The following is a 26,505-nucleotide window of genomic DNA, read 5'->3' as shown; positions in this document are numbered from 1 at the left end:
TGTTAAGAGTAATCTCTTCACTGGGAAATGAGTGTGTGCGGGAAAAGGGAAGGATTAAACTCAATGACTCCATTTTAAAGAATCAATGCTGATGAACAAACATCGAAATACTGAATTCATTAATTTTAGTATACATTTCACCTAGCTACTTTTTAATTTTTTTTTCAGACAGATGGCCACATAGCTTTGATGTGTTTACATAATGTAAATTGAATTTTGCCCTAGCCTTGAATGTCACACTCATATTTCTTCATGTCCTCATGGTTTATGCAAACAGTTTCTTAATGGAGTCAAGCTTTGCTAGTTTGCCAACTAATGTGATGGAAAAGTATACAATTTCCATCCTAAAAATAGTAAGCTAGGGCAAATCATGAAAATAATCTAACAATAACCATGTGTAAGTTTAATTGATTCATTTGAAATGTGGTGGTGGAGGAGAGTACTATGCATGGTCAAAAAGATGGGCTCTAGATAAAATCAAGCCTGAATTCTCCCTAGAAGCTAATATGACAAAGCTTAAGCTACTGTACTTTGGTCACATCATGAGAATACAAGACTCACTGGAAAAGACAGTGATCAAGGAAAGGTGGAAGGCAGAAGGAAAAGGGGAAGATCCCAAATGAGATGGATTGTCTCAATAAAGGAATCCATGGCCTCCAGTTTGCAAGATCTGAGCAAGGCTGTTAATGATATTTTAGAGGTTAATTCATGGGGTTGCCATAAGTCAGAAGAGACTTGACAGAACATACCATACCCACACACAAGTTTATATTGAATACTAGTGAGAGATTGTTTTTAATTTATTTCATATACAAGAACTGAGGGTCAGATAGAGATGTTCTTTTACAAATCTTTCCTGTACAAGCCAGACATGAGGATCAGAGGGATATAGAGCTTTTATTTTTCTTTGAACAGGAGACCTCTATACTATATCACAAACTGTGTTTGAAAGTTCCATAAGTTTCAAAAGTAATTTGCCATGGGGCATGCTACAGTTTGAGAAGCACATCTCAAAGCCTCTGTGGGTGTATGGAGCTGTGCACCCACAGTTTTTGTTTAGCCATCAAGCCTGGTGTTAAACTTCATAAGCCCCTTTCAGAATAAAGACGAGGGGTATTAATAAAATTCCTCTACGATAGGATACAAATAAATTGTAAATAGCTATACAATACCCCTAACCTATTTTATATTTTTCATACAGCATGAAACAGAGAAATGGAAAAACAAAGAAAAAGTAAATGGAGAAAAGGAAATTTCAGACCCATGAGGGACAAAATTGCATGGGAATATTAGTTGAAGATGGAGATATGGTCAAGAATTAATAACCAAGTATTATTTAGCAGACAGGGAGGACAAAACGTGCTTATTAATATATCTAACTCTCAACATGGCCCTATCTGTGGATACTTAACTCTGGACTCTGGAGCCATAGTCAGAACAAACAGATCTTTGTACAAACTAAAGAAGAGCTTCAGGTTTTCAGAAATATTTGAAATAAAAAAATACATTGGGGTTTAAACCTTCTAAATAATAGCTGCAGTGCTTGTACCTTAAGAAATGAATGCCCTCTTCAGTGGCTATTGTGAGGGAGTTGCTAGGCAATGCCAAAAATATTGCCAGCCTTTAAGCCTTGAATGCTGTCAGTAAAAGGTTGGGGGGGGCAGGCCTTTCCTGGCCTGTTTTGGTCTTTGAGGGAGGACTCATTAGTGCCAGGCCCAGCAGCAACCACCAGGTGACTTGATAACACATGACTTGGATGATTCACCCAGGACTGTAGTGATTAGAATGTCAGACAGGGAACTGGGAGACTGAAGTTCACTACTCTGCCATGGAAACTCAGTGGGTGACCTCGGGCCAGTTAGACATCCTCAGTCTAACCTAGCTCACAGGGTTGTTGTGGGGATAAAATGCAAGCTGCTTTGGGTCCTCGCTTTGGAAAAAGGCAGTGTATAAATGAAGTAAATAAATAATAAATATAGCTGAAGATGAGGGGAGATTTAAGAAGTAAGTTGTTTGGTGAGTGAGAAGGAAGTAGGAAAGGTGAAAATATCAGGACTGAAGAGGAAATAGTGTGGATAGGGAGTTACAAGGGAAACTGAGGTGCTCCTCAGCAGTCCTTGTGCCCAGCAGTTGGCACCATACAACTGATCTTGCCACAGCAGATGGCACCTCACAACTGGGCCATAGTTTTCCAAGATAGAGGCTTCAGAGGGGAGGAATGGAACAGATCTGAAGAGAAAAGGAAGCAGGAAAGGGGAGAGGCTGTGGATGCTTTCAGGGAAGAGAAAGCAGAAATGGGGGAAGGATTAGATTAGAGATGGGCACGATCCAAATTACGATCCAAAAAACCCCATGATAACGGCGATCACGCGATCGTGACTCAGCGGATCATGATCGGCCATGGCCAACGATCCAGCGATCGGGAGGGGGGCTGGATCGGGGCTGGATCATGTTCGGATCGGGAAGCCAGACACTCAGGCGCCAGTAATCTATTCCCGGGGCAATGGAGCCAGGGGAATGCCTGAGCTGTGTTTCCCCTCCTTCTGTCGCCCTGGAAACTCGAATGGAAGCCCAGCTTTCCTTGATCAACAGGGCTTCCTTCCAACCACGGAGCAGCAAAGCAGTCACCAGTTGGGAGAAGACACCCAGGGGAGGGAGGGGGAACGGGGTGTTCTGTATCCATGGGCACTCCAATCTCATCCCTGCAAACCCTGATAGGCAGCTCTGACGGCCAAACACAGAAGGTCAAACACAAACACAGATGCCGCCAGCATCACCCACCATTCTTTTCTCACCAGGGCACTCCCTTTTGGCCTGGCGGACGGGCACATGGGGGGTGCCACCGGCAAGTGGCCAGACCCCCTGCCCCCTGAGGGGAGGCAGCTCGTTGCCGTCTCCCCGTGCCCGGTGGCCACCGCCAACACTCACCTTCCCACATAGCTGGGAATAGCAGCACGCCCCGCTTTGGCCTCCACGATCCACGATCCACGGATCGGAAATGGGAGATGATTGGGGTGGATCGTTTAGTCGGGATCGTCACCAGCACCGATCCATGATCAGCTGGATCAGCAATTATTTTTGGATCGTGTCCATCTCTAGATTAGATACCCCCTGCAAGTCCTTAAGGGTATCCTGCTTGCTACCATATATTGACAAGTTGAACTGGATATATATGGGAATTTAAAAACTAAAAGGAATCAGGAGGACTATTAATATCCAACATGACAAGGGTTAGTTTGGAGTAGCAACAAGAACACAGAAAAATGAGAGACCTTTACATGCCCATTGCATAGACATTTCTAATAATGACTCTGTAAAGGTGTAAACAGTAGCAGCACAATAAGTTTTTATTAGTATCCAAAAAAATATCATAAACACCGTGCAAGTAAACAAAAAGGAAGAGAGGTTTCTTTCAGGGCATGATAAAGAAGCATCTAATCTGAAATTTGTTCCTTAAAATAGAATTCAGAATGTGTTGCAAATTTGGCTGCATCATCTCCCCACTCTCTTTTTTTTATGTACTGAAAATCCAGCATGAAGAAGAATTTTGGAAACTCAAAAGCCTATCTAGGCTTTCACATAGGGCTGTATTTATAAATTCATTACGTTACACCATTTTCTAACTTTTTAAAAAGTTCTTCCAGGAATGACATCACAAGAAAGGATTTTTTTAACTCTAACATTTGCACATACATTTCTTGACTTAGTTAAATAAATCTTACACTTCAAAATACATTCTACCATATATTCTATGCATATAAAAATTGTGAAGCCCCTTTTAGCCTTTTCCTACATATGTAATTTTGCTTACCCCCAAATTACTGAATGGATAAAAGAAAACACATTAGTGCCCTCAAGTGGCAACAGCCTACTGCAGTGCTGAAACACTTCTACACAAAAATATAAAACTATTAACATACTTGATGCATATAATGGTCCATAAAGTAAGTATGTATGTGAATAACAAAAATTAGAAGTAGTCTAATAAGGATCTTCCAGCCACATATACATTATAGTACTAGCTAAATAGCCATAGTTGATACATATTTGTCATAACTCTGCTATCTCCAGCACTTACTCTATATTTCTCATTTGTTGTCTTCTCCAACAAAATTACAATGCCAGAACAACTCATCTCAGGGAAGCTTTTACAAACAAAATTGTCCATTGGTAGTGAAAACCAGCAGCCATGGGAACTACAAAGCTAAGTACTCTTTCTCTATGTACTCTCTTTTACTGTGTTAACAGTACTTTAAGGCAGAAAAAGAGGAAGAGTTACATTTCCCAAAACCATGCATATGCTGACTATATTATAACTGTTCCCTTCTCAAGATGGGTTGTAAACACAGGGACCACTGGCGCCACTGTTTACACAGCACCAAAGAGCCTCCAGGCTTAGGGCAACCTGAACCAGTAGATCACCTCACTGCATTCAGAAATCAAGAACCACCGCCTTTTCGCTCATGGCAACACCAAGCCCTTAAAGCCCTGGTGCTTATGTTTCCCATTTCCTTTCTCCTTCTGTCATATAGAGGATATGGAATGATGGGTTTCCAATGTGATGCAACCTCAGTTTGAATTAGGCCGATTCCACACTACCTTAGCTCCCGCTTTTCTTGTGCACTGATTGCTCCATCTGCTATTGCGCGTTCTTTGCTTGTTCGTTCACATCACCTTTAGAATAGCGCTTATCCTGCGCAATCCGTTGATCACATCCCCTTTCAAAAATACGGGTAAAGGGGCGGGACAAAACCAAAAGGCCCGGGTTATTTTTTTTTTTTTAAAAAAGGCAAATTTGACGCTATATCGACGTGTAATTATCTTGAAACAACGAATCCGCGTTCCCTTCCTTCCCTGTCATTGGTCAGTTTTCGGACCAGCCTCTTAAAAGGTTATTGGATCCCCGTGGAGGCGCCAAAATTTGAACAGCTTTAAAATTGGACTGATAGTCATTCCTGTCTCTGTGGGAGTTACAGGTGACTTGGAGAGGGTAGGATGGCACCCCGGGAAACGATCATTTTTCTGATGGCTCATGTCCTTCTGATTATGCTCCGCTGCTCGACATTCATGTGCCTTTCCTATAAAAGGTACATCTGCAGGAGGAGACGTGCGGCTGCCAGATTGCTATTTTTCAGAAACCGGCACTCCGCTTACCGCCGCTACCTTCGTGCACCACCTAGAAACAGGTTTCGGCGATGGTTTGCCTTGGCAGAACTTGAAGAGCCACGGGAGCACTGGGTTTACCCACGAAGCCTCCACTGGTGGGATGCCATCGTTTTGGGCTACTGGGATGATCATTGTTGGATGGAGCGTTTCCGAATGTCCAAGCAAACATTTCTTGAGTTGGTGGAGGCTCTACGGCCACGTCTCGAACGTCAAACCACCACCATGCGTGTGCCATTATCCGTGGAGAGGAGAGTCGCCGTAGCGGTGTGGTACCTCGCCAACGGGTCAAGCTATCAGGTGGCGAGCGACTTGTTTGGCATCGGACGGTCCACGGTCGCATCCTCGGTAATAGAGTTCTGCTTTGCTGTGGAACTAGAACTTCTCTCGAAAACAATATGCATTGGTCCCGACGTTGGAAAGGTAGGTTGCACTGTGGAAAATTTTTTTTTTTTGTAATGTGATGTCGTCCTTCCGACTTATCATTGTGCCAAAATCATATCAGTTGCTTTTATTTGACCATCCAAAAAATGTCTAGGTTCTGACTGGACAACTAGGAATCTCACACTTGCGCATTGATGTGCCTTACGCTGACAGATGCCCGTGAGCGTGGATATAATCTTGAATAACAATCACCTAAACTTCTGTGAGTGCTGTTTGAGTAACCCCAAAACATGTCTGATTAATTTATTTTCCTTTTTCGAAACAGATAATGGATGGCTTCGATCGCCTTGGATTTCCGCACTGCATAGGCGCTATAGATGGCACCCACATTCCCATTTGCGCTCCGGGGGGAAGGCCAGATCAATATGGTAATCGGAAGAACTATTCATCCATTCTTCTTCAAGGAACTGTAGACTCATCAGGACGCTTCATCGACGTGGAGGTAGGGTGGAGTGGGAAAAATCATGATGCCTTTGTCTTTACCCACTCCGCCCTCTGTATTGCCATGGATGCCGGCTCCCTGGTTCCTGGGAACCCTTGCCTGGATTTGGATGGTGTGGTGGTTCCACCGATCATCATTGCGGATGGTGCCTACCCCTTGCGTCCCTGGCTGATGAAGCCATACGGCCGGACAGCAGAAGCGGGACATCACCGAGACTTTGATAGGAGACTTTGCAGGGCTCGCAACAAGGTGGAATGTTGTTTTGGTCGTTATAAGGGGAGATGGCGTTGTTTGTCCAGGCGTCTGCAGGTCAGAGAACAAAATGTGGTCTCTGTTGTCACTGCTTGTGCTGTCCTACATAACTTGTGTGAGGAAAGGGGTCATCCGGTGTTGGGTGACCTGGAATCACCAGAACCCATTCGCATACAGGCTGATGAGGATGATGACATGGCCACAAATGGTGAGAATCTCGCAGCAGGAAAGGTAGTGCGGGAGGCCTTGGCAAGGTTCATGGCCGCCGCAGGATCAAGAGAGTAGAGCTTACCATGCCACCAATGGATGTTTCAGAAATCCGATTGTGGTGGTCCTTTAAACGATTTTTTATTATTATCCTGTCACGAGCCCTTGCTGTGTTGGCTCAAAAATAAACCAAAAATATGTTTTTGGATCTCATTGTTGAACTGTTTTCTTTCTCCTGATCTAAAATAAAAAAATACACATCATCACAAGACCAGTGAACAATCAATAAATAAAACAAATCAGAAAACCATTATATTCCTCTTGCAAACAATTTAGTGCTCCACACATTGCCCTTTCCATTTTTAAAAAAAATATTGCAATCTTGCCCAGTCGATGTTGTTGTTCGTGGAGGTGCATCCTGGAGATCATGGACACTCAAAATCACACTCACCGGCACACAGATGGCCCTGTCTCTGAACAACCAATTCTGCTCCGGAATGTGCAGAGTGGACTCATACACAGCTAATCTGTTCACCCCGCGTTGGTTTAAGTCCTTCCCAGTGATGGTCTACAGGCTATTGTGTGGTCATTTCTCAGGGAACCTTACAAGGGTTATCACCCAACCCTCACGTCACTCATTAATATGTTAAAAAAAAAATTCTTATCACTTGACACTGTCATTCCCATTGTCCACTTAATGCTTTCGTGGGTACAGCCGGGAAGCAAAGAGCGCGGGGTGGACACGGGTCCATTTAATAAAAAAAACGCCTCTAAGCCTCCGTCGTTAAGATTCTCCCGCGCAAATAACGGGCGCGTGTAGCCGCCGATCATGCGCGTTGAAGATTCATTACTGTGTCGACATACCGTCTCATTGAAATCATGGCTTCAGGCGGGAAAGGTGTCTTTTGGAGGGACGACGAGGTCCGTGCCCTGCTTAACCTGGTGCTCAGCTCGGGAAAGGCAGGAATCCTCATGAAGAGCACCCACCTTCCCAACAGGCAGCACTTCAGTCGGGTAGCCACTCGTATGCGTGAGGCCGGCTTTGAGAGGAACACCGAACAATGCCGGTCCAAGTTTAAGCGCGTCAAGGGGGCTTTCTACGATGCCTTGGAGTCCTGGCAAGGGATTCCAAGGCAGAGTGGGAAGCCCCCCTTTTTTGCCGAAATGATGAGGCTCTGGGAGGCAGCAGGGAAACCCAGCTGGAGGAACCGATATCATGGTGGTGAGTTGAGGTCTCGATGATAAAATTATGCCTATGACAATTATGCTTGTGTTTTGATTTTGAATTTTTTTCAAGGACATTGAGCTGAGGAATTGGTGAGTGGTGGTCCAAAAACCGCAGATCTTGGACATTGTTCACTGCTGTGCCTGACCACCCTAGAAGCGGGTGTATGCTTGTGCTTTTTTAACAATACCGAACCCTGTTTGAATGGCCAAACCGCCCCATGATAGCTCCCCATGGACAGGATGTTCAAGCCAAATTTGTTTCTCAAAACATCGATACTGTAGGACAATAGAATTCACATTTGCAGACCACTCCACATAACCTCATGCATGCGTGTATTGGGGAAAAGCATTTGCTGATGTGTCAGTAAAGTTTTGATAGTATGATTACAAGGTTTTCATAGAGGCCATTTTATAAAAAAAGATATTTTCCTGATTTCCACAGCTGCTCTTAGGAGGAGAGATGAGCCGATGAGTCAACCTGAGGAGCCAGAGGGGGAAGCCTCCGATGAGATGGAGCACGCCAGTGCGGCAGGCTCCTCCCCTGTGAGCAACGTGGTGCACCAGGAGTTGGCACATGCAGGTGGGTGTCATGAGGAGTATCATTGCATTATGCAGCATCTAAATAGCCATTCCCCTCCACCCACTTTGGGTGATGCCATCCAAGTGTCAAGAACATTCTGCGCCAAAGGCTGCCCTGGCATGATGTCAGGTGGCAGATTCTTTCAGTTTTGCATTCTCCACAGACCAACATCACCTGCAACGTGACCATTTTCCAATTTAAAGGAAAGTTTAGAGCAGACATGAGTTATCGAAAAGGTGACATCTTAGTGGTCTGCGGGCCAAGCTACACATGACGAATGACACTTGAATGGCAAGTGTATTTCTCCCTGTTCACTTGCCCTCCACTCAAACCACTCGCCATTCAAGTGTCATTCGTCATGTGTAGCTTGGCCCTGTGAAGCAACCTCATCCAAAGCATCACAGCACCGTGGTCCAAGCAAGTGCTTACCGTCCACCATTCATAGATTCAAAAGACTGTTTCTTACAGTAAACATTGGTGTGACCACATTTTCCTGCACCGTCAAGACCGAGAATTTTTAAGGATGGCCCAAGTTTTCTCAAATCGTACTTCTCATAGTTAGATGCATGGTGTGCCAAAAAGATAAGGGCATGATATTGTAGTTTACAGAGGTGTTAATCTACTCTGCCATAACCTCTCCAGCTCAATATCAGAGTTTTTTCTCTTTTTACCACCATGCAACAAACTAAGAGAATTGTGATTCTCGAATGTGCACTCCACAATTTTATCACTTTGAACCCAAGGGCGCTTCCAGGATAAATGTTTATTGCTCCCAGGGTTAAACACCGCAAAATCATGTGGATTTCACCGATTTGTGAATCAGGAAACTTTTGTCATTGCTGTGATAATGGAAATTGACTGTTTGTCCATCCAAATGCAACTGTAAACGCAATTTGAACGGCAGCATTGGATCTCTTCGCAGGAATCCAAACGCTGGCATTTGAATTCACAGGTTTTTTTCCCCCGGGCGCCCCTTCCTGGCACACACACACTGATGATATCTTGCTCTATGTAGATCACCTTCAAATTAATCCCTCCTGTTTAAATTTTTTTCTCTAACCACGAAGGAGCCTCTCCAGACCTATGTGGTCACCTATCCATACATGGATTATCTCAAAATCTTAAACTGGTTTCAGACCCTCTGCGTTAGAAACATGCATGGCAACACTGGAGTGCGTGTCTCAAACTGTGTTCTCATATCTTGACTCACTTGAACCTTAATACAGAAGTTTCTTTTAAATTTGGAAAACAATGTTTCATTTCTGATTGGCCATCAAGATGATGGTTAGATAACACCCTTAAAAATGATATGTTTTTCTATTGTGACAGAGGAGGTTGGGGATCGTCCGGGTACATCGGATTCAACTCAAGCGGCTCCATCCACCAGTACAGCGCCAGAGACCGCCCCCCGCCGCCAGGGAAGAACTCTTGATGACCTATTTGCCTTGGTGGAGAGCATGGATGGGCGCACCTCTGCATCACGTGGGTTCAACTCTATAAATGTGCTTTGGAGAGCAGCCACAGTAAACAATGCAACCGCCTAAAAAATTCTTGTTCTGTTTAGTCAACAGCATCCAGAGACGTATGGCCACATACGAGGGTCGTATGATGCGCTTTGGCCGGAGGCTGGACAACATCGAAAGGAGGCAACGGGAGATGGAAGAATCCAGCTTGTCAGCCAGGGAAGCTCATGGCCAACAAAATCAGTAATTGTTGCCCTGGCATGAGGCATCAATCTTTCCCACCCCTTGAATTTCTCTTTAGTTTCAATAAATCAAGAACTGTTAACGTTACCATTTGTCCCCTTGTTTATTGATGTCTTGGCCGTCAGGAGTAAAACAAGTAGTGGCATTGAAAAACACTCCAATGTAATACAAACAACAGTGTAACAGTGAAAATGGGGAAACGGGACCGTTAATTCAAACGGAAACATCTTAGTCCAGTAATGCTAAAGAGTCAGCCTTTCACGAGCCCTTCCAACGCATGCACGTTTTGCCGTGGCAGACCTAGGTGGGATGTTTTCTGAGTTGCTGTCACCCTTTTCACAAGCATTTGCTGACCTTCCCCGGTGCTGACTCACCAACATTTCCCCAAGTGTTTGGAGAGTGGTTACTGCAGATTCCATTACATGCAGATTCTGCATCCACACATCCCTAAAATCATTTCTTTCCTTCCTGGTCTCCTCTAGGAACTCGACTTGCAACCTCCTTTCTTCTTCATGCCATTTGTTGCTATCCTTGCGGTCTATGCGCCATTCATTGATCTGTGCCTTGTGCTCTTCCCCTGACTGACTCATCATCTTGTCCGCCACAGAAAACAGGCCAGCATTTCTTCTTCTTCTGGATCTAATGGCTGATAGGCGTGTGCCAGGTGATAGCTCCGCCACTGATTTCAAAGGTGATTCTGTGAATTGATAAAAAGCCAAAAAAACATCAAAAAACAAACATAATCCAGAGCATGACATTGACTTTTCTGCACAGTTATTGTCCCTTGAGTGATCAATCAACAGAATCTCGTGTGCAGTCCCATGCTGAGGATTTTTTTTTGGTCTCCTGCTGAGAATCAACACTCCTTGCCATGTTTAACAGACATGGTTTTTACATCTATGCCCTGGGGGGAGAAAAAACCTGTACAGTTGACGTTTTTTGCCTGATGTTACCCAAGGATTCAATCAATGTGAAGCTGATGTGAGGGTGCTGTTCATTTGGTCCATAGTTCCGGCCAAGAAACTTTGGTGACTTCCCTTTTGACTCAAGCCAAAATTGGTACCAAGGGGACCCACCACCCCCCAAAACACACAATGACGTTAACATGACACTGCTGCCGGGGTTACATATCACGTCGCCAAGTTTAATTTAGCTTTATCTGCAGAAACAAATTTGAAAATTTGGTGAACAAACTCTTACTGATGGTAAACCATAGAGATGCTATGCGATTGCTAGCCCTTTATTTCGTTACCGAGAAAACATACCTTTGCTGCTGCCAAGACCAGATGTGCTGGAGCTGTTGTTGCTAATTGTTTCCTCTTGACCGTCAGGACACGGATCATCAGACTCTAGAAATAAAGGAGAGGTTTTCACAGATTTAATTGTGAGTTAAGTGGGTGGATTTGATGTCCTGGCATAAAACCAATTCCTGGCAGGATACAGAAGTTCACACAAACACAGGAAGGAAGTGGCTTAGGGTGAAGCTGCAAGCGACGCCTGACACAGGGCGGACACTTGTCCGCTTCCCTCAATTTCTGATGGGAACTGTAGGTATCCTGGTCTTGCAGCTGCATTGGAGAGACAAGCGCTAAATCAAGGAAGCCCACTTCTCCCATCAAAAGTTTAGCAAGGCTAACAAGTTTGCAACCTGTCAGGCATCACTTGTAGCTTGGGTCTCAGGCTCTGCAATTTTCACAAATGAAACAAAGCACAGTTTCTCAAACATTGAAAACATAACGTGTTTTCCTGAACACGTGGTCCAAACATGGATCCAATTGTGTTGAAGTGGTGTCCCATATCCTCACGATTCTAGACTCCAGCTGTCTTTTCACCACGATAGATCAAAGAACACCTGCAACTAGATATAACTAATCAAGGTTAAAGGGTTAATCACTGCAATATATGGATGTTTTCCTATGAAACTCATCAAACTCACCTTTGTCTTCAAGGCCATCCACAGTGGCATCAGTGTCAATCTCTGCCTCAACCTCAGGTACATTCTCTCTCACACCTGTGTCAATTGAAAGAATGTCATGATATTACTTCATGCGTCTCTATAATGAGCACTTTTCAAACCTCCACAGTAAAAGTGGTTTTCACTCACCCACTTGGCATGGAGTGGAGCTTCTAATCTGTCCATGATCTATGGTGAAGAGGTCGTGCGAAAAAAGCTCCTCCGAGCCATCAGACACTGGACACGGGTCTCTCAATTGCCGCCCCAGGGACACAACGCCAAGACTTCTTGACACTCGTTTTGGTTTCACGCTTGCATCCCCCCGGAGAATGCTGTCAAGCTCCCTGAAATACGGGCAGGTAATGGGAGCATTTCCAGAGGTTGAATTGTGCGCCACTACCTTCTTGTAATCCAGTCTCATCGTTTTTGTTTTTGACCTGCACTCCATAGCTGTCCTTTTATGTCCCCGAAGGGCCATCTGGGCTGCAATGCGCTCGAAATAATCGATATTTCTATAGGAACTCTTCAGTGCTTCCTGTATTTTCTCCTCCCCCCAGAAGGAGAGGAGATCCAATATTTCCCTCTCCCTCCAAGCAATTCCACGGGAGGCGGCATGCCTATGTTCGCTCATCTCGACAATTTTGAAAATACCTGACCTGAACTCCTGAGATCTCGTTCTAAGTGCTAGAACAGATTTATAGCTGAGGCTCCGTGCTCCGCTGCAGAATGTCTGTCAATAAAATGCTACCACATGCATTGGATCATGGGAAAGGATGGGAAAGTTTCCGCGGGAAGTAACGGTCAAGAAATGGCATGCCGCATGCGCAAGTTTGGACAGCAAGGATTGAATTAACGCCAATCCGAAACAGCGGTTCAATGGAACAACGACGACATTAGTGTTAATGTTAAAGGCATTCCAAGTGCACGTCAACGATGAACGCCAGTGAATGAAATCAACATGGGATGGGTGATCGGTCATGATGACCGGCCACATCATCCAAAGGCAGAGCTTGATTTTCTCTTTTGAAACTTGACCGCGGTGCCAAGTCCAGTGGCACAGGCCATTTCAAGCGTATCAAAAGCCATGAATGAGGTGTCACGAGGATGTCTAATAAACAGAGCTCATTGTTCCTCTGATATCGGAGGTCTGTCCGTTAAATTGATATGAGAACAATATGATAAGATGTCGACATATCGACACGGTAGTCTTTTATTTTTTAAAAAAGGGGTTGGAAAAAAGGCAGGGCAGGGAATTTGGGGGCGGATCAAGAGAGGGTGGGAAACCAAATGGGGCCGTTTATTCATAACAAGATAAACCGGAATGAAAGTGCAATGGGCTGTTGCGACGCGATGCCGGTTTAATGACGTCATGGGAGATGAGTGTGTGAACCGATTAAAGTATGGCGCTGCAGAAGTGAAAAACTGCTGCAAGAAGAACGGTAGTGTGGATTCGGCCTTAGACAAAATGATAATTCAAGTTTCTTGCTTGCCTACAAACTGGGATTTATAAGAACAGACATGGAGTAAATGCTATAGCTACTCTTACTGTTCCTAAATGGTACAGAATTTTCACTTATGACAATGACAAGCAACACAGGCTCTGAACAACCCCCAATTGACATCTTCCTTTAACACATTTCATAGAGGCATTGAATCTTGTACTTTATTCATTCTGCCTTCATAAGCTCTATATCTATTCTTCAGCTTTCATATTTCCTTTAGTCTGCCACAGGACAATCACATTCCCATTAAGGAAACAGAAACTAGTTATTTGTCTTCTGATGTGTAGGTATTTTTTTATTTTACTTCACATTTTCTCTTAACAATCTACCTTCCTCTTCTGAAAATATTTAGCTAGGAGAGGAAACCTACTTAAACACTAACAATTTCAGTATGTTGACTAAAAAGATTAGAGTCTTATTTTTGAAATACTGTATGATTCTTAAAATGGTAAGTGTGACATTCAAGTTACCCCAAAACACATTGGAATGCTTACACCCCATTTCCCCCCCCCCCAGTTTCTGGATTTTACCCAATGCCTGAAATAACATGAATTGTCTCAGTGCAACCTCATTGTAACCGAGCTGACTACTGGGAATTGAATCCAAGTCAAAAATACTAAATACTGTTTCTAGCTAACGCATCACAGAAGTATTTTGAAAAATGGGTCCCACTCCTTCACAGATTGTTCCCTTTATAAATGTTTTGAAACAGGACTGGGGGAATATAAACATATCAATTCTAAGCACAGCCAAAATTTCCATTAAGGTAACTAAAAACTAGTTTTTAGGTCTTTAATACTATCTGCCTAATTAAACCACTGATGCTCAAAGTACTACATTGGCACAAACCCCACTTATTTCAATGAATCTACTGCTTCAGTAAGACTTTTCAAAGTGGCAGCCGATTGTCTGATGTGATTTACAACTGCCAGGTCTTAATGACTCATGGTGGAATTCAAGAACCATCTGCAGTACATCAAACTGAGGGACTGTTGGTGGAGATGTCCCTTTATTGGAAAATTTTGGAACATGGTCTTAAGGGAAGTTAAATGTATTACGGGATTTGAGATTCCCCTATCACCGGAGATTATTTTCTTAGATCAGTGGGATAAACATATAGTTCCCATTCCCCCGATAAGAAAAGATCTCATAGGCACTTTGTTAGTAGCAGCAAAAAGTGCAATAGCCACTTATTGGAAAGCAAAATCCATTCCCTCAGTTGATAATTGGTATTCTAAAATATGGGACCATTGTATCTCTGAAAAACTATATGATAAACTATATCTAGCAGAACATTTCCCAAACACAACGAACTTTTTTGAGAAATGGTTCCCTTTCTTTGATTACTTAGAAACTAATTGTTTTCTACCTGGATTAAAAATATTTAATTTATATGCAAATATGTAAGAGACTTATATATTGTAGCACCACGTTTGATATTGTTAACATTCTCCCCCCAAAAGTAATTATCTAACTAGATATGTCTTCTTGTTTTTTAGAGCTAAACGTTGTTTATATTGTTATTGCTATTTATTGCTATCTACTGTTATTTATTGCTATCTCAATGTTGTTATAGATTTTACGATTTCAATAAAATTATATTTAAAAAAACTGAGGGACACTGAGGAAATGTGCATTCTTACAACATGCCTGGTATAAATTTACTCTTTGATGACTGTAAGCCATATGGGCAAGCATGTGAGATCACTACTAGGCTCTACAGTCTATTGTACCATCCTGTATCTGATGAAGGGAGCTTTGACTCTCAAAAACTGGAAATCTTGATGATCTTTAAGGTATTACTGGACTTGAATCTGTAGTACAGTATTCAATTATTATTGTAGTAAATGTTATGAGATGATTTAATGTAGCCTCTTTGTGGCAGTCATGGCGGGCTGGTCTTAAAACAGAGCTTGACAAAAGTAAGGCAAGAAGTAACTGGATGTGACAGTTAACTAGAAACAAAAGGTAAGGCTGTGTTGGTCTCAACAATGTTTTTGTTTTGACAGAGAAATAGGTTTTGAAGAGGAATTTAAAATGCTCATAATGAACAGAGCACAGAGACCATCCAGACATAGGGAGCAGAATGACAGAACAAAATAAAGGGTACTGACAGCAGATGAGCATGGATCAATACAGAACAAAATACGTAGGTAAATGGCAGTCTTCTGTTCTTTGTGAAAAAGGAGAGGGTAAGTATGTCTTTGTTAATATTTTCAGATCTATGTGCAGCTTTGATTACCAATGGATCATAGTATTCTTCTGGGTCAGTTAGCAGGGACAGGGTACTGTTTTTCTATGGCTCCAATCGTATATGGTGCATATGTCCCCAAAAGTTAGTCCTAGGAGGCAAAAGGTTCCACCCCTTAGTCTATGAGGTGCCTTAAGGTTCATCTTGTCTCCTATGCTCTGACATTTACTAGAAACTGCTGGGAGTGGTCATCCAGAGATATGAAATCTCTCCTTTCAATGTAAATCTAAGGAGGCAGTCAAAACCCTCGAGACTGTAATGGGGAAGAGATGTGAGCAAACTCAAGCATAATCTGGACAAGACAGGGGTAACCTGAACAGGGAGTTCTAGACAGGATTGTACTTCTTCTAAAGAAGCAGGATTACAATCTGGGGGAACTTCTGCTGACTAACAGAGAGGTAGCCATATTAGCCTATTGTAGCAAAACAAAAGTCCAGTGGAACACTAAAGACTAACAACCTTTATTCCTGTATGAATTTGTCATGAGTGCCTTTTCCAGTTTACACTGGTCTGCCAACTATAGCTATTTTGGGTACAGTGGATGTATTCATAAAACCATTAAAACCAACAAAATCAGAACATTAAAACAATTAAAAACAGAGCTAAAATACACAAATATTTAAAAAATTAAACATTGAACAGGAAGGAGGGATCACCACACAAAAAAAGTCAGCCACTGCTGGAAGATGGCAACAGAAGGGAACAGACAGGTTTCTCTGGGCAGACAGTTCCAAAGTTCTGGTGCCATAACTGAGAAGTCCCTCTCCCAGATTAGAGATGGGTACGAACAGCAATATGAACTTTAAAAAAAGCCACAAACAGCCCAATCAGCTGTTTGCGAACAAGCTGTTCATGAGGCCCGATTCTAAATGAACAAGTGGTCATTGCAAGCATTGTTCATTGATGTTCATTGCTGTTGGTCAAGCCAGACAATCTGGCACCTGCAATCAATTCCCTTGGCAACCGGAGGCAGGGACTGCCTGAACTCGTCTGAACTCCTACTGTTGCCCTGGAAACCCCAATCTAAGCCCAATTTAGCTTGATAGGCAGGTCTTCCTTTCAAGTGTGGAGCTCCAAATTTGTTACTAGGAAGCAAAGAGCAGGGGGGAGGGGAGATCCCAGCTCTGGTTTTGCAGACCGTGAGGGAGAGACAGTTGCTGTTGGCATTTTGAGAGAGACGCAGGGAGAGTGCATTGGAGCTTGAATTTTCTTTGTGTGTGGCAGGATAGGGATCTACCTCTTCAAGTTCCAGGGCTGCTGCCAGGCTCTAGGGTCAAGCTACTATTTATTACTGTTACCTTTCCTGCTGCCTGCTCAGGTAAGGTTTCTGGGAGTGGTGCGGTAGGGATCCTGATGGCTGGAAGAGAGCCTGCTGGCCCCCATGAACAATGAACAACGAACATGTTCGTGAACAGAACTCATGTTCGTCAGTGTTCATTGTTCATGGATGGTGAACAACATGGATGGCGTGCCCACGTCTATCTCAGATTACCAACCACCTAATTTCAGAAAGCTGGGGGGGGCACACCTCAGAAGAGGACCACATTGGTCTGGTAGGTTCATAAGAGAGTAGGCAGTCCTTTGGGTATACTGGTCCCAAACCATAAAAGACTTTAAAGAGCAACATCAGCAACTTGAATTGTGCCTGGAAACAGACAGACCCAGTGTAAATTAACCAATACAGGAATGATAATAGTCCCTTAAACCCATTCTAATCAACATCCTGGCAGCAACATTCTGCACCAACTGAAGTTTCTGAAAACTTTTCAAGAGAAGCCCCAAGTAGAGTTCACTATAGCAATCTAATCTAGGCGTAATCAAGGCACGAACCATTGTGGCCAGATCTTTTCTGCCCGGAAATCATAACTTACTAAAAAGTCAACACAGGTAAAAGGCAGTCCTGGGCACAGCTGCCACTTGCTTAACAAGCAGTAGACCAAGGTTCAAGAGCACTCTCAGACTACAGACTTGTTCCTTCAAATTCCAGGTGACACCTTAAATCCCAGGCCAGATGTCACAACAATCACCAGTAGGTCTTCTGTCTTGTTTGTCTTAAGCTTCAGTTTATTAGTCTGCATCCACTTCAAAACTGCCTTCAGGCACCAGGGTTTCTACAGCCTCCCTGGAATCAGTTGGAAGTGCAAGACAGAGCTGAGCATCATCCACAATCTCCAGATGACTTCACCTAGTGGATTCATGGATATGTTAAAGAGCATAGGTGACAAGATGGAGTCTTGTGGGACACCACAGGGCAAAGAACAAGAGGCTGAGCACTGCTTTCTGAAACCCACCCTCCAGGTAGAACCAAAGCCACCATAAAACAGTGTCTCTCAGGCCCAGCTCAGAAGGATCCACAAAGTACGGTATCAAAAGCTGCTGAGAGATCCAGGAACATTAACAGAGTCACGCTACCGCTCTGTCCATCTCCCAAACTCAAGAAGCGAAAGATGTGGGCTGATTCAAAAGCTGTTTTCCACTATACTTTTCTAAAAACAGACATGCTCCTTCATCCCCTCACATGATTCCTGATGGTGTCCCAGTTTCCTCAGGATCAGCATTTCAGAAAGTTCAGTGAGTTGCAAGGAAAGCAAGTAAAATCAGAAAGTCTCTTATTATGCTGGAAGGGGTGTCCTTGCACTGTTGAGAAATGACTGTTGAATCCAACCCCACAGTTTCTAGTTCATCTCTGTATCAAAAATGTGAAAATCGCCAGAACTTAACTACTAGCAAAGATCAGCCTAATGCCATTTTTATGCATAGAACTCTTTTCATTTTCCTTTCCTTTTATACATAATATTTTTGTATATACAAAATATTACTTTGTTACAATTAAGCATATTTACATCCTACTGATTTCTAGTTTCAGTATAAGAATTGTAAGCATTACCCTTTCCTTTAAACCCAGGTCCCAAAAGTAGTTAGCTTTGAAGGAATCATGCCTTTTTTTACTTACTCCAGTTGTTTTCAATAATGGCTAGTGAAAATCAACCTACAAGTTTTAGAACACTGGTATTCTCGGTGAGCAGCAAGCATAGTTTAATTCATCGCTAGAATCACATAAATAGATAATTTAATCAGTCAAAGGAATATATTTTTTCCTAGGCACATGAACATATGAAGCTGCCTTATACTGAGTCAGACCATTGGTCTATCAAATTCAGTATTGTCTATTTTAACTGGAAGCAGTTGTCCAGGGTCTCAGCGAAAGGTCTTTCACATAACCTACTTTTATCACCTGATCCTTTTAACTAGAGATGCTGAGAGGGGAACCTGGAATCTTCTGCATGCAAACCAGATATTATGGTACTCATGCCCTCCTTCCACTTTGTAGTTTGCAACCCTCCATGTTAGAAAGTACCACACAAAATGGCCAGGATCCGGGAGCCCTGTGTGCAAGTGATTACCAACTTTCCTCTCTAACTTTAGCTTTTTGTGCTGCATTGAATCACACTCCAGATGGTTCCCTGTATTTGATACGCTTCAGTAGGAAGGGAAGACTGGAAAAGCTCCCCTACTCATACAGAACTCAGCACATTGTTGCTTGGTTCGGTTATGTTAGCACTACAAGCAGACTCACAGACATAAATGTTTAGGATTGAAATGACAGCCATCTTTGCATTTGCAATAGATGTTAAACTCTGATCCCAATCATTAAAACTAATCTTTTTAAAAAAAAAAATTAATAGTTTTATATTATTCAAGAGAAACTACAATTACACAAAAACCTAATAAAAAGAACAACAGACAACTAACCAACATACAAAAATAACACCACATAATAATGCAGAGAAACAAGAAAAAAGAAAAAAGGGGGGGAACCCAAACTAAAAGGGCTGCCGATTTTCCCTGCAACAAATATTGATATCATCTTCAATTTTACTCTTACTCTAAGTAATCATTAAAAGCTCCCTTTTTTCTAACGTCCAAATTGCTTAGTCCATAAATCCAGAAATCATCAAGTCATTATTATCTGTTTCATATTTTAAAAAATCAATGAAGGGTTTTCATTCATCAACAAACTTATTTACTTTTTTCTAATCAGTACAGTAAGTTTTGCCATCACTGCCAATTCCAACACTTTTATCAGCCAATCCTCCATTGTAAGCAGTGTCAAACACTTCCACTTCTGTGTATCTAATAGTTTTGCAGCTGTAATCATATTTAACAAGGGAGTATCAACACTCTTTTTCAATTGGCTGACCACCATTCCCAATAAGAAAGTCTCTGCCTTCAATTGAACTTCAGTCTTTAACATCTTCTGGTTTGATAGATGTACTTGTTTCCAAAAGGGTTTTGCTTTCTTAAAAGTCCACTGCATGTGAAAAAATAATCCTTCATGTTGAGCACATTTTTAACATACATTCGGGAATCGGGACACCTTTATACATTCTAGGCAGTTTGCCTGGAGTCGTATACCATCAATACATTATCTTATAGAAATTCTCCTTCAGACTGGAACTCAATGTAAATTTTAACCCTTTTAACCACATATTTTCCCATTGTCCCATTAATATATGTTGACCAAAATTCTGAGCCCCTTTAATCATACATTCTTTGACTTGTTCTTCTTCTGTCTCAAATTTTAACAGAAGTTTGTACATTTTAGTAATAACATGTTCATCATTTGTACATAATTCTGTTTCAAATTCTGTCTTAAATTGATCAAAATCATATTGCCTCTTATCTGCTTTAAAACTTTCTAACATTTGCATATAAGTGAACCATTGGAAAGTATATTCCTCTGCTACTAAGTCCTCTCTTGATTTTATTTTAATATCACCCTGTGCAAATACTAACATGTCCTGATATGTTAAGCAATTAGCAGGGCTTACTATCTCCTTTCTAAAATGCGCTTCTTGTGGCAATAGCCACAAGGGTATTTTCAGACAAATTCTAAGTATATATTTGTTCCAAGCAAAACACACAAAACACAATGGTTATTAAAATTTGTATTAACCTTGGCTTTATTACGCCACAAATAACCATGTCATGCCACCCAAATCTTAAGTCATGCCCTTCTATATCCAGTAATCTTCCATGTTTCAGCTAATTCCTCAATCATTATTTATAAAGTAATCCTAATGAATTCAAATGACTTGAAAAATGACTTTAATTGGACTAGTAACTGATGATAAAGGTCTAGTGGTATGACATGTTTCGATATATTCTACTCTGCCTCCTTCTAACAGCTACCAAACAATACGTGACAACATCTCTTGTCTTGAGCTAAGAAAAGTTTTTCATGTACTCTTATAAACTCTTGAGCAATTCAAGTGACTGAAATAAAGTATGAAGGCTCTTTTTCACAGTCTGAGTAACAGTAAGGTGAATTAATATAATACTAGCATTGGGCTTTGCTTGTTCACTTAAAGTTGGGGTAGGCAGCCAATTTTCCATGTGCAGGACTGAGTGCGTACCCAATCAATGAAATGAGCAACCTATCAAAAGTAGCGATCCTGGCTACGATTCACATGGTTTAAAAATAATTTGCTTATGTAAAGACATACACTAATAAAGTACACTACTAAAGGCATATATCAGGGAAAAACATTATTTTCAATCCAAAATTTATTCTAAGAATGTCTACATTTCACAATAGTCCACAAAGCAATGTGGTTTAACTACTTTTAAAAAAGGAATTAACAGATGGCTTGTATTAAATCTAACTTCACTATGTGTCATAAACACAGCAATAACTACAACTAATTATAATATGCTAATTAAAATTGTGGAATAAATCATCTTGAATACATATTTTGAACATGCTTGTCCTACCATACTGAAAAAAAAATAAAATGGGGTATTCATAAAAATTATACTAGTCCCAACATCCTAATCATGATGTAACATTCTGTGTACCGTATTTTTTCAGCCACGGCCATGTCTAGGAAAGCAACTGACAGCATGGTGACAAATCATTTGATCGAGAAGGCAACAGCAGCGCAGGCTATGTGATGTTATAAAAAGGCCAAACATTCCTTGACACTGGAAAAATGAATATTTTTCTAATGTTCTAGGGTCACATTATTTTATAGTGAAAGAGGGGAGAATCAATTTTAAGTGTATTTTGCTATAATTTTGTCTGTTCGGCCTATCAGTGTATGAAGAAATGACCCTAACAGTGAAATCAACGGGCTTAGACTGGAATAACTCTGCTTAGGATTTCACTGTATTTTTTTTTCCAAAAAATGAAGCTTAATTATCCCATCATCTAAATCACTACCAATATTTTACTTTTTTGCACTTGGAGATATTTTTAAATGCCCACATGAAAATAAGATTGTCATGATCTAATGTGTGAATTAGCTCTGAGAAAATAAAATAATCCTCCAATTAATTTATGAGCATATATAAGCAACATTTGGCAGTAGTCTAGCATGTACATTTGATTCATGCTGCGTCTTAACTAAGAGTATATCCCAGAACACATCCATTCATCTTCTGTTACTCCAGATTGCAAGGAAATGATTAGATGTGGTGGGCAAGCCTATATACTATTGCAATTTCTAAGAGGAAAATCTAAATTTAGTACACTGTGCATAAAAAGTACAAAGCATGCATGAATTCCATCAAGGTGTAAAACTTGTAGAACTACGTATAAATGGGAAAAGACTCAAACATCTACTACAGAATGTTCATGCTTTGGGTAGTCAATATAATAAGGAAAAAATAAAACATTAACTTTTGAAATTACCCAGCAGTTCCATTGCATCATCTTCATTGTCAATATCTTCTTCTGTTACAGATGGAGCTGTGCTTTGTACCGACTCAAATGAATCCTGGGAAAGCATAGCAGCCAGTAGTTTCTTATGTTGCTGCTGCTGCTGCTTCAATCCTTTGGTCTTTGGTTCCATCTTTAAACTAAAGGAGAAAGAAATGTCTTCTTTATAATCACACATAGAACATTTATATATAACTTAGAGAGAGAGATAATTACATTTTATTAAACTACTTTGCCCCATTTGTAGACTGATGGACATGTGGAAGCAAACTTCCATGTACATAATCCTCCGATAAACAGGTAACTGTGCAAGAAGACAGGTGATAAGTGAACAGTTCCCATTATAAATATGTTCCATCAATCATTAGGAACTGTGAGTGTAATTCCATTCAAGAAAATTGGCAATTTTGGATCTTATCACATGACGAGTATAGATGGAAGCCAATCCTTGTTTAATAATGTGGGTATGTTCTTAACTTTGTTGGATTAGTTTGCCAAGCAAAAAAACCCCCCACTTTAAAATGCCGCTAATTAATTGAAATAATATAAATGCATGCTTTGTTTTTAAAGTAGCTTCATTTGATGTTTCCCCAAAGCAGTATTTGACATTTCTTGATGTATACAGCAGCTGAATATGGTCATACTACTAGAGATTTATAGAGCTTCATGCAATAGAAAGGAACAAGAAAATGTTTACTTTATGGGGCAAAGTAGCCTCAAATATAGACACAAAAAAATATGTATATATACATACACACTCATACACACCTCATCTTCATAAATATCCTGTAAATGGTAAAACCTGTAAAATAGAAATGGGGTGGGGGCCTTCCATATTCCACAACAAGCCCTCCTCATATGCCCAATAAAAGTTACTTGTGCTTAAGAGTATGAAGAGAGCCAGATAACAACTAGATCAGGTAGAATCAGGTTGCTGTGACTGAATACTAACTAGAAGTTCTGCCTGGGTTCAAATTTTTCAGATAGCAGCAAAATTTACCTTCCACTAGGACTGCTGCTATCTTCGCTATCCCAATGTTCAACTTTGCTTCTTGGTATTGGAGGTTGCAACATTTCAGCAGCCAATGGATCTGCGTCATTCTCTTCACGGCCAACCCATTCTCCAACAACACAGGGCCGTAGAAGTGGTGCATTAAATGCGGCTACATCCTAAGAACAGGAAAAGATCCACACTGCTCATATACAGAAATATGGGAAATTATCTACAATTGAGAGGTTAACTATGTAGACTTCATAATTGTAACACTAATATGGGGGAAGCAACTTTGCACAGGAGTAAACATTATTGAAAAATGGTTCAATTCAGTGGTCAGAGAAGACAGTGAGAATATTTTTCCATACAGAGAATTTGATTTGGCAGGAATCAATGACCATACAGCATTTTAAAATCAATTTTAACTAATGCACAGTTGTGAAAGTTCATAGGAACTGAAGAATCAAGTTATCTATTCTCTAGGAAGAGACTTAAGGAATGGCTCGTCTTTGATATCTTGTTTCTTTAACTGTTGTGTCAGTTATGGTTTTTATACATGAACACGAATATCAACCATACTAATTAAGCTATTTATTCTCGCTCACTCCTATAGCTTTTAAAAACCATTTCATATATGGTTCTCTCTCTTTTTTATTTTTCAAATATTTGGTCACAGAGCCCTCAGGCTGCAGTTTGCTCCATGGACACCAGGTTTGCCCAGATGGTGCAAACAGTAACCCGATGGATCATTTTGAGTCAGAAAACATTATGAAGAAGACTTAAAACTTCTCTCCTCCACATCACAGTCCTAACATGTACTGTGGGCCTGCTTATTAATTCCCACTGGAGGGGCAGAGAAAAGCATATGCTTCTCCATATATATAATTTCCAAATCCTGATGTCTGTAATGGAATACGGTCACTCAGATTTCCATAGAACTGCTGTGAAAGCATTTCAACATTCTTCTAAGTGAGGAAAATCACAAAAGACTGTAACAAAACTCCTGCCACTTTAATCCTAATCATACTGTTGTTTAATTCACTTGATCTTACTTCCAGTTTCGTTTAGATTTTCATTCTTAGACTACATCACAATGACCCACTGGTTCTAATGACCACCAAAGAAGAAAAGCAAAAGATAAAATTATGTATGGCATAATTTATGTAATACAGCTATACATTAAAAGCAGCACTGGAGTATTTTTTATTTTATTTTATTTATTGGATTTATTATCTGCTCTCCCCATGAATGGGCTCGGAGCATATCACAAAATAGATAAATTTACAATACAATCAACATTAAAAGCATAAAAAATTTACAGAATAAAATTGTCAATAAAATGATTGCTTTCACAGAGAAATGTTCAATTTTGGTATAAGATATTACATGAAAAATGCACAGATGAAATCTCAAAATCTGTGTAAAAGTTCCTTACATAAGCTGTTAGTCTAGAATAATTTTATACTGATTATCATAACTTAAATAGGTATTAAGAATGAACTTATTTAGATTTAATTTCAGAAAATGATGGGCTGTGTTCACCAAAATTCTAGCAAATGGTCAAGAATGTTATGAGTTGCCACTGTGTGAATGTAAAGCAGTATGAATGGGAATGAATTCACTAGGTATAAAACAGTTCTTACCTTGTCTAGATCATCAGAAATTGCAATGCCTGTAAACCAAATGAACATAAGATTAAATCCATTTGAAATTAAATCAATAAATATGTAGCTGAGAAATGTTCATACTGCCAACTGCATTAATTTTTTTTTAAGATATCAGATTTTTCTACAAACTTGGGCCTTTTCGCAGGTTTGCAGAAAGACTTGTCCACCTTTCCTGTCTCAAGATTTAAGGATACACAGATGAGTCCACATTGGGAATGAGATATATTTCAGTATCTATATTCAGTATCTATTCCCGCAAAACAATACCAGTAGATATGTTCCGTTTGATATATTCATTAAATTCATTCAAAACAGATGTTTGATTATTTTTTCTCTTAAAAGGTTTTCAAAATTGCCTACATATTGATCTTTTAAAAAGACTAGATGAGTTATTTCTGTTGACTTTTATGTTGAGGGGGCAGAGAAAGCTTTGTGTAGTACAGAGTACAGTAATTAACTTTTTATGACCAGATCAATATTTGAAAAAATGCCAGCCATTAATTGAAATGTTTTTCATCCTGAGTTTACCAAGCACATACATATTAAACAAAATACACCAGCTAATCTGTTTTTAATCCTGTAGGATTAATTTAGCAGCAAAAGTACAAGTCCCCATCTCTACTTGTGTGGGCAATTGCAAAAGCTAGAAACTGGAAAGACTTAATTTAGCTCACTGTTCATTCTATGTCTGCCTGCCAGGACTGAGAGGGAAAAACCACACTGTGCTATATTTTTTTTCATTGTCTATAAAATGTTTCATTGCACCTTTGCAAATTTCAGTACAACAGAATGGTTTCCAACTTTCAACCACCCTATCCGATATTCTGAATATATAAAGACCTGTTCCCTTTGTCAAGAAACTGGCTTTTTCTACTCCATTTCTTGGCTTTTTCAGATCTTTGGTTCAGATTTCTAGGCCTGATTGGGTTACAAAAGGCCTGTCTCTGGAAAACAGCAGTCACTATTAGAGGTGGGCCCAGCTCAGGAAAACCCCACAGATTGCCACCTGTGGTCCATCGATTTTTACAGACCACCGACCATGAACTTTTCACAGACCAGCCCGGTTTCGCAGACCAGTTTGTTGGTCCATGGTCCATCACTTCCAGCAGCCCTGGCTTCGGCCCTTTCACACCATGAGAGCCTAAACTCGCAGAGAATCTTCAGCAGCCTCTCCTCCAGCCACCAAGTTTGAAAACCACAAATGAAAGTAATAAGCAAAAAACATACAACCACTACATATATTATATTGGATATGTGAAATAGAGTAAATGACAATAATAAACAGCTTGGACACAAAACAGTCAATAACCAAGATAAATTAGTCAAATATTCACATAAATCCCCAAACCAACAAACAATTAGCAGGTGCAATCGGTATAACAAAAAACAAAGTGA

The 26,505-nt window shown here is 40.8% G+C and overlaps 1 protein-coding gene and 1 long non-coding RNA gene across 2 annotated transcripts in view; both read right to left on the bottom strand.

Moving 5' to 3' along the window:
* Positions 1-26,505, bottom strand: part of C7H8orf34 (chromosome 7 C8orf34 homolog) — a 151,207-nt gene that overhangs the window by 85,804 nt on the left and 38,898 nt on the right. The window contains exons 5-7 of the mRNA XM_054985159.1: positions 25,087-25,115; positions 23,450-23,619; positions 22,423-22,589 (exon numbers count right to left, since the gene is read on the bottom strand). Coding sequence (XP_054841134.1) covers positions 22,423-22,589; positions 23,450-23,619; positions 25,087-25,115 — 366 coding nt within the window. The remainder of the gene's footprint in view (positions 1-22,422; positions 22,590-23,449; positions 23,620-25,086; positions 25,116-26,505) is intronic.
* Positions 10,228-12,089, bottom strand: LOC129333469 (uncharacterized). Its single transcript, XR_008597423.1, has 3 exons — positions 11,958-12,089; positions 11,287-11,370; positions 10,228-10,718 (listed from the first exon to the last, which is right to left on the bottom strand). It is a non-coding gene; the product is annotated as an uncharacterized LOC129333469 (long non-coding RNA).

This window comes from Eublepharis macularius, chromosome 7 (assembly GCF_028583425.1).
Source record: "Eublepharis macularius isolate TG4126 chromosome 7, MPM_Emac_v1.0, whole genome shotgun sequence".
Lineage (NCBI taxonomy): Eukaryota > Metazoa > Chordata > Lepidosauria > Squamata > Eublepharidae > Eublepharis > Eublepharis macularius.
This window is presented reverse-complemented; position numbering and strand designations above follow the sequence as displayed.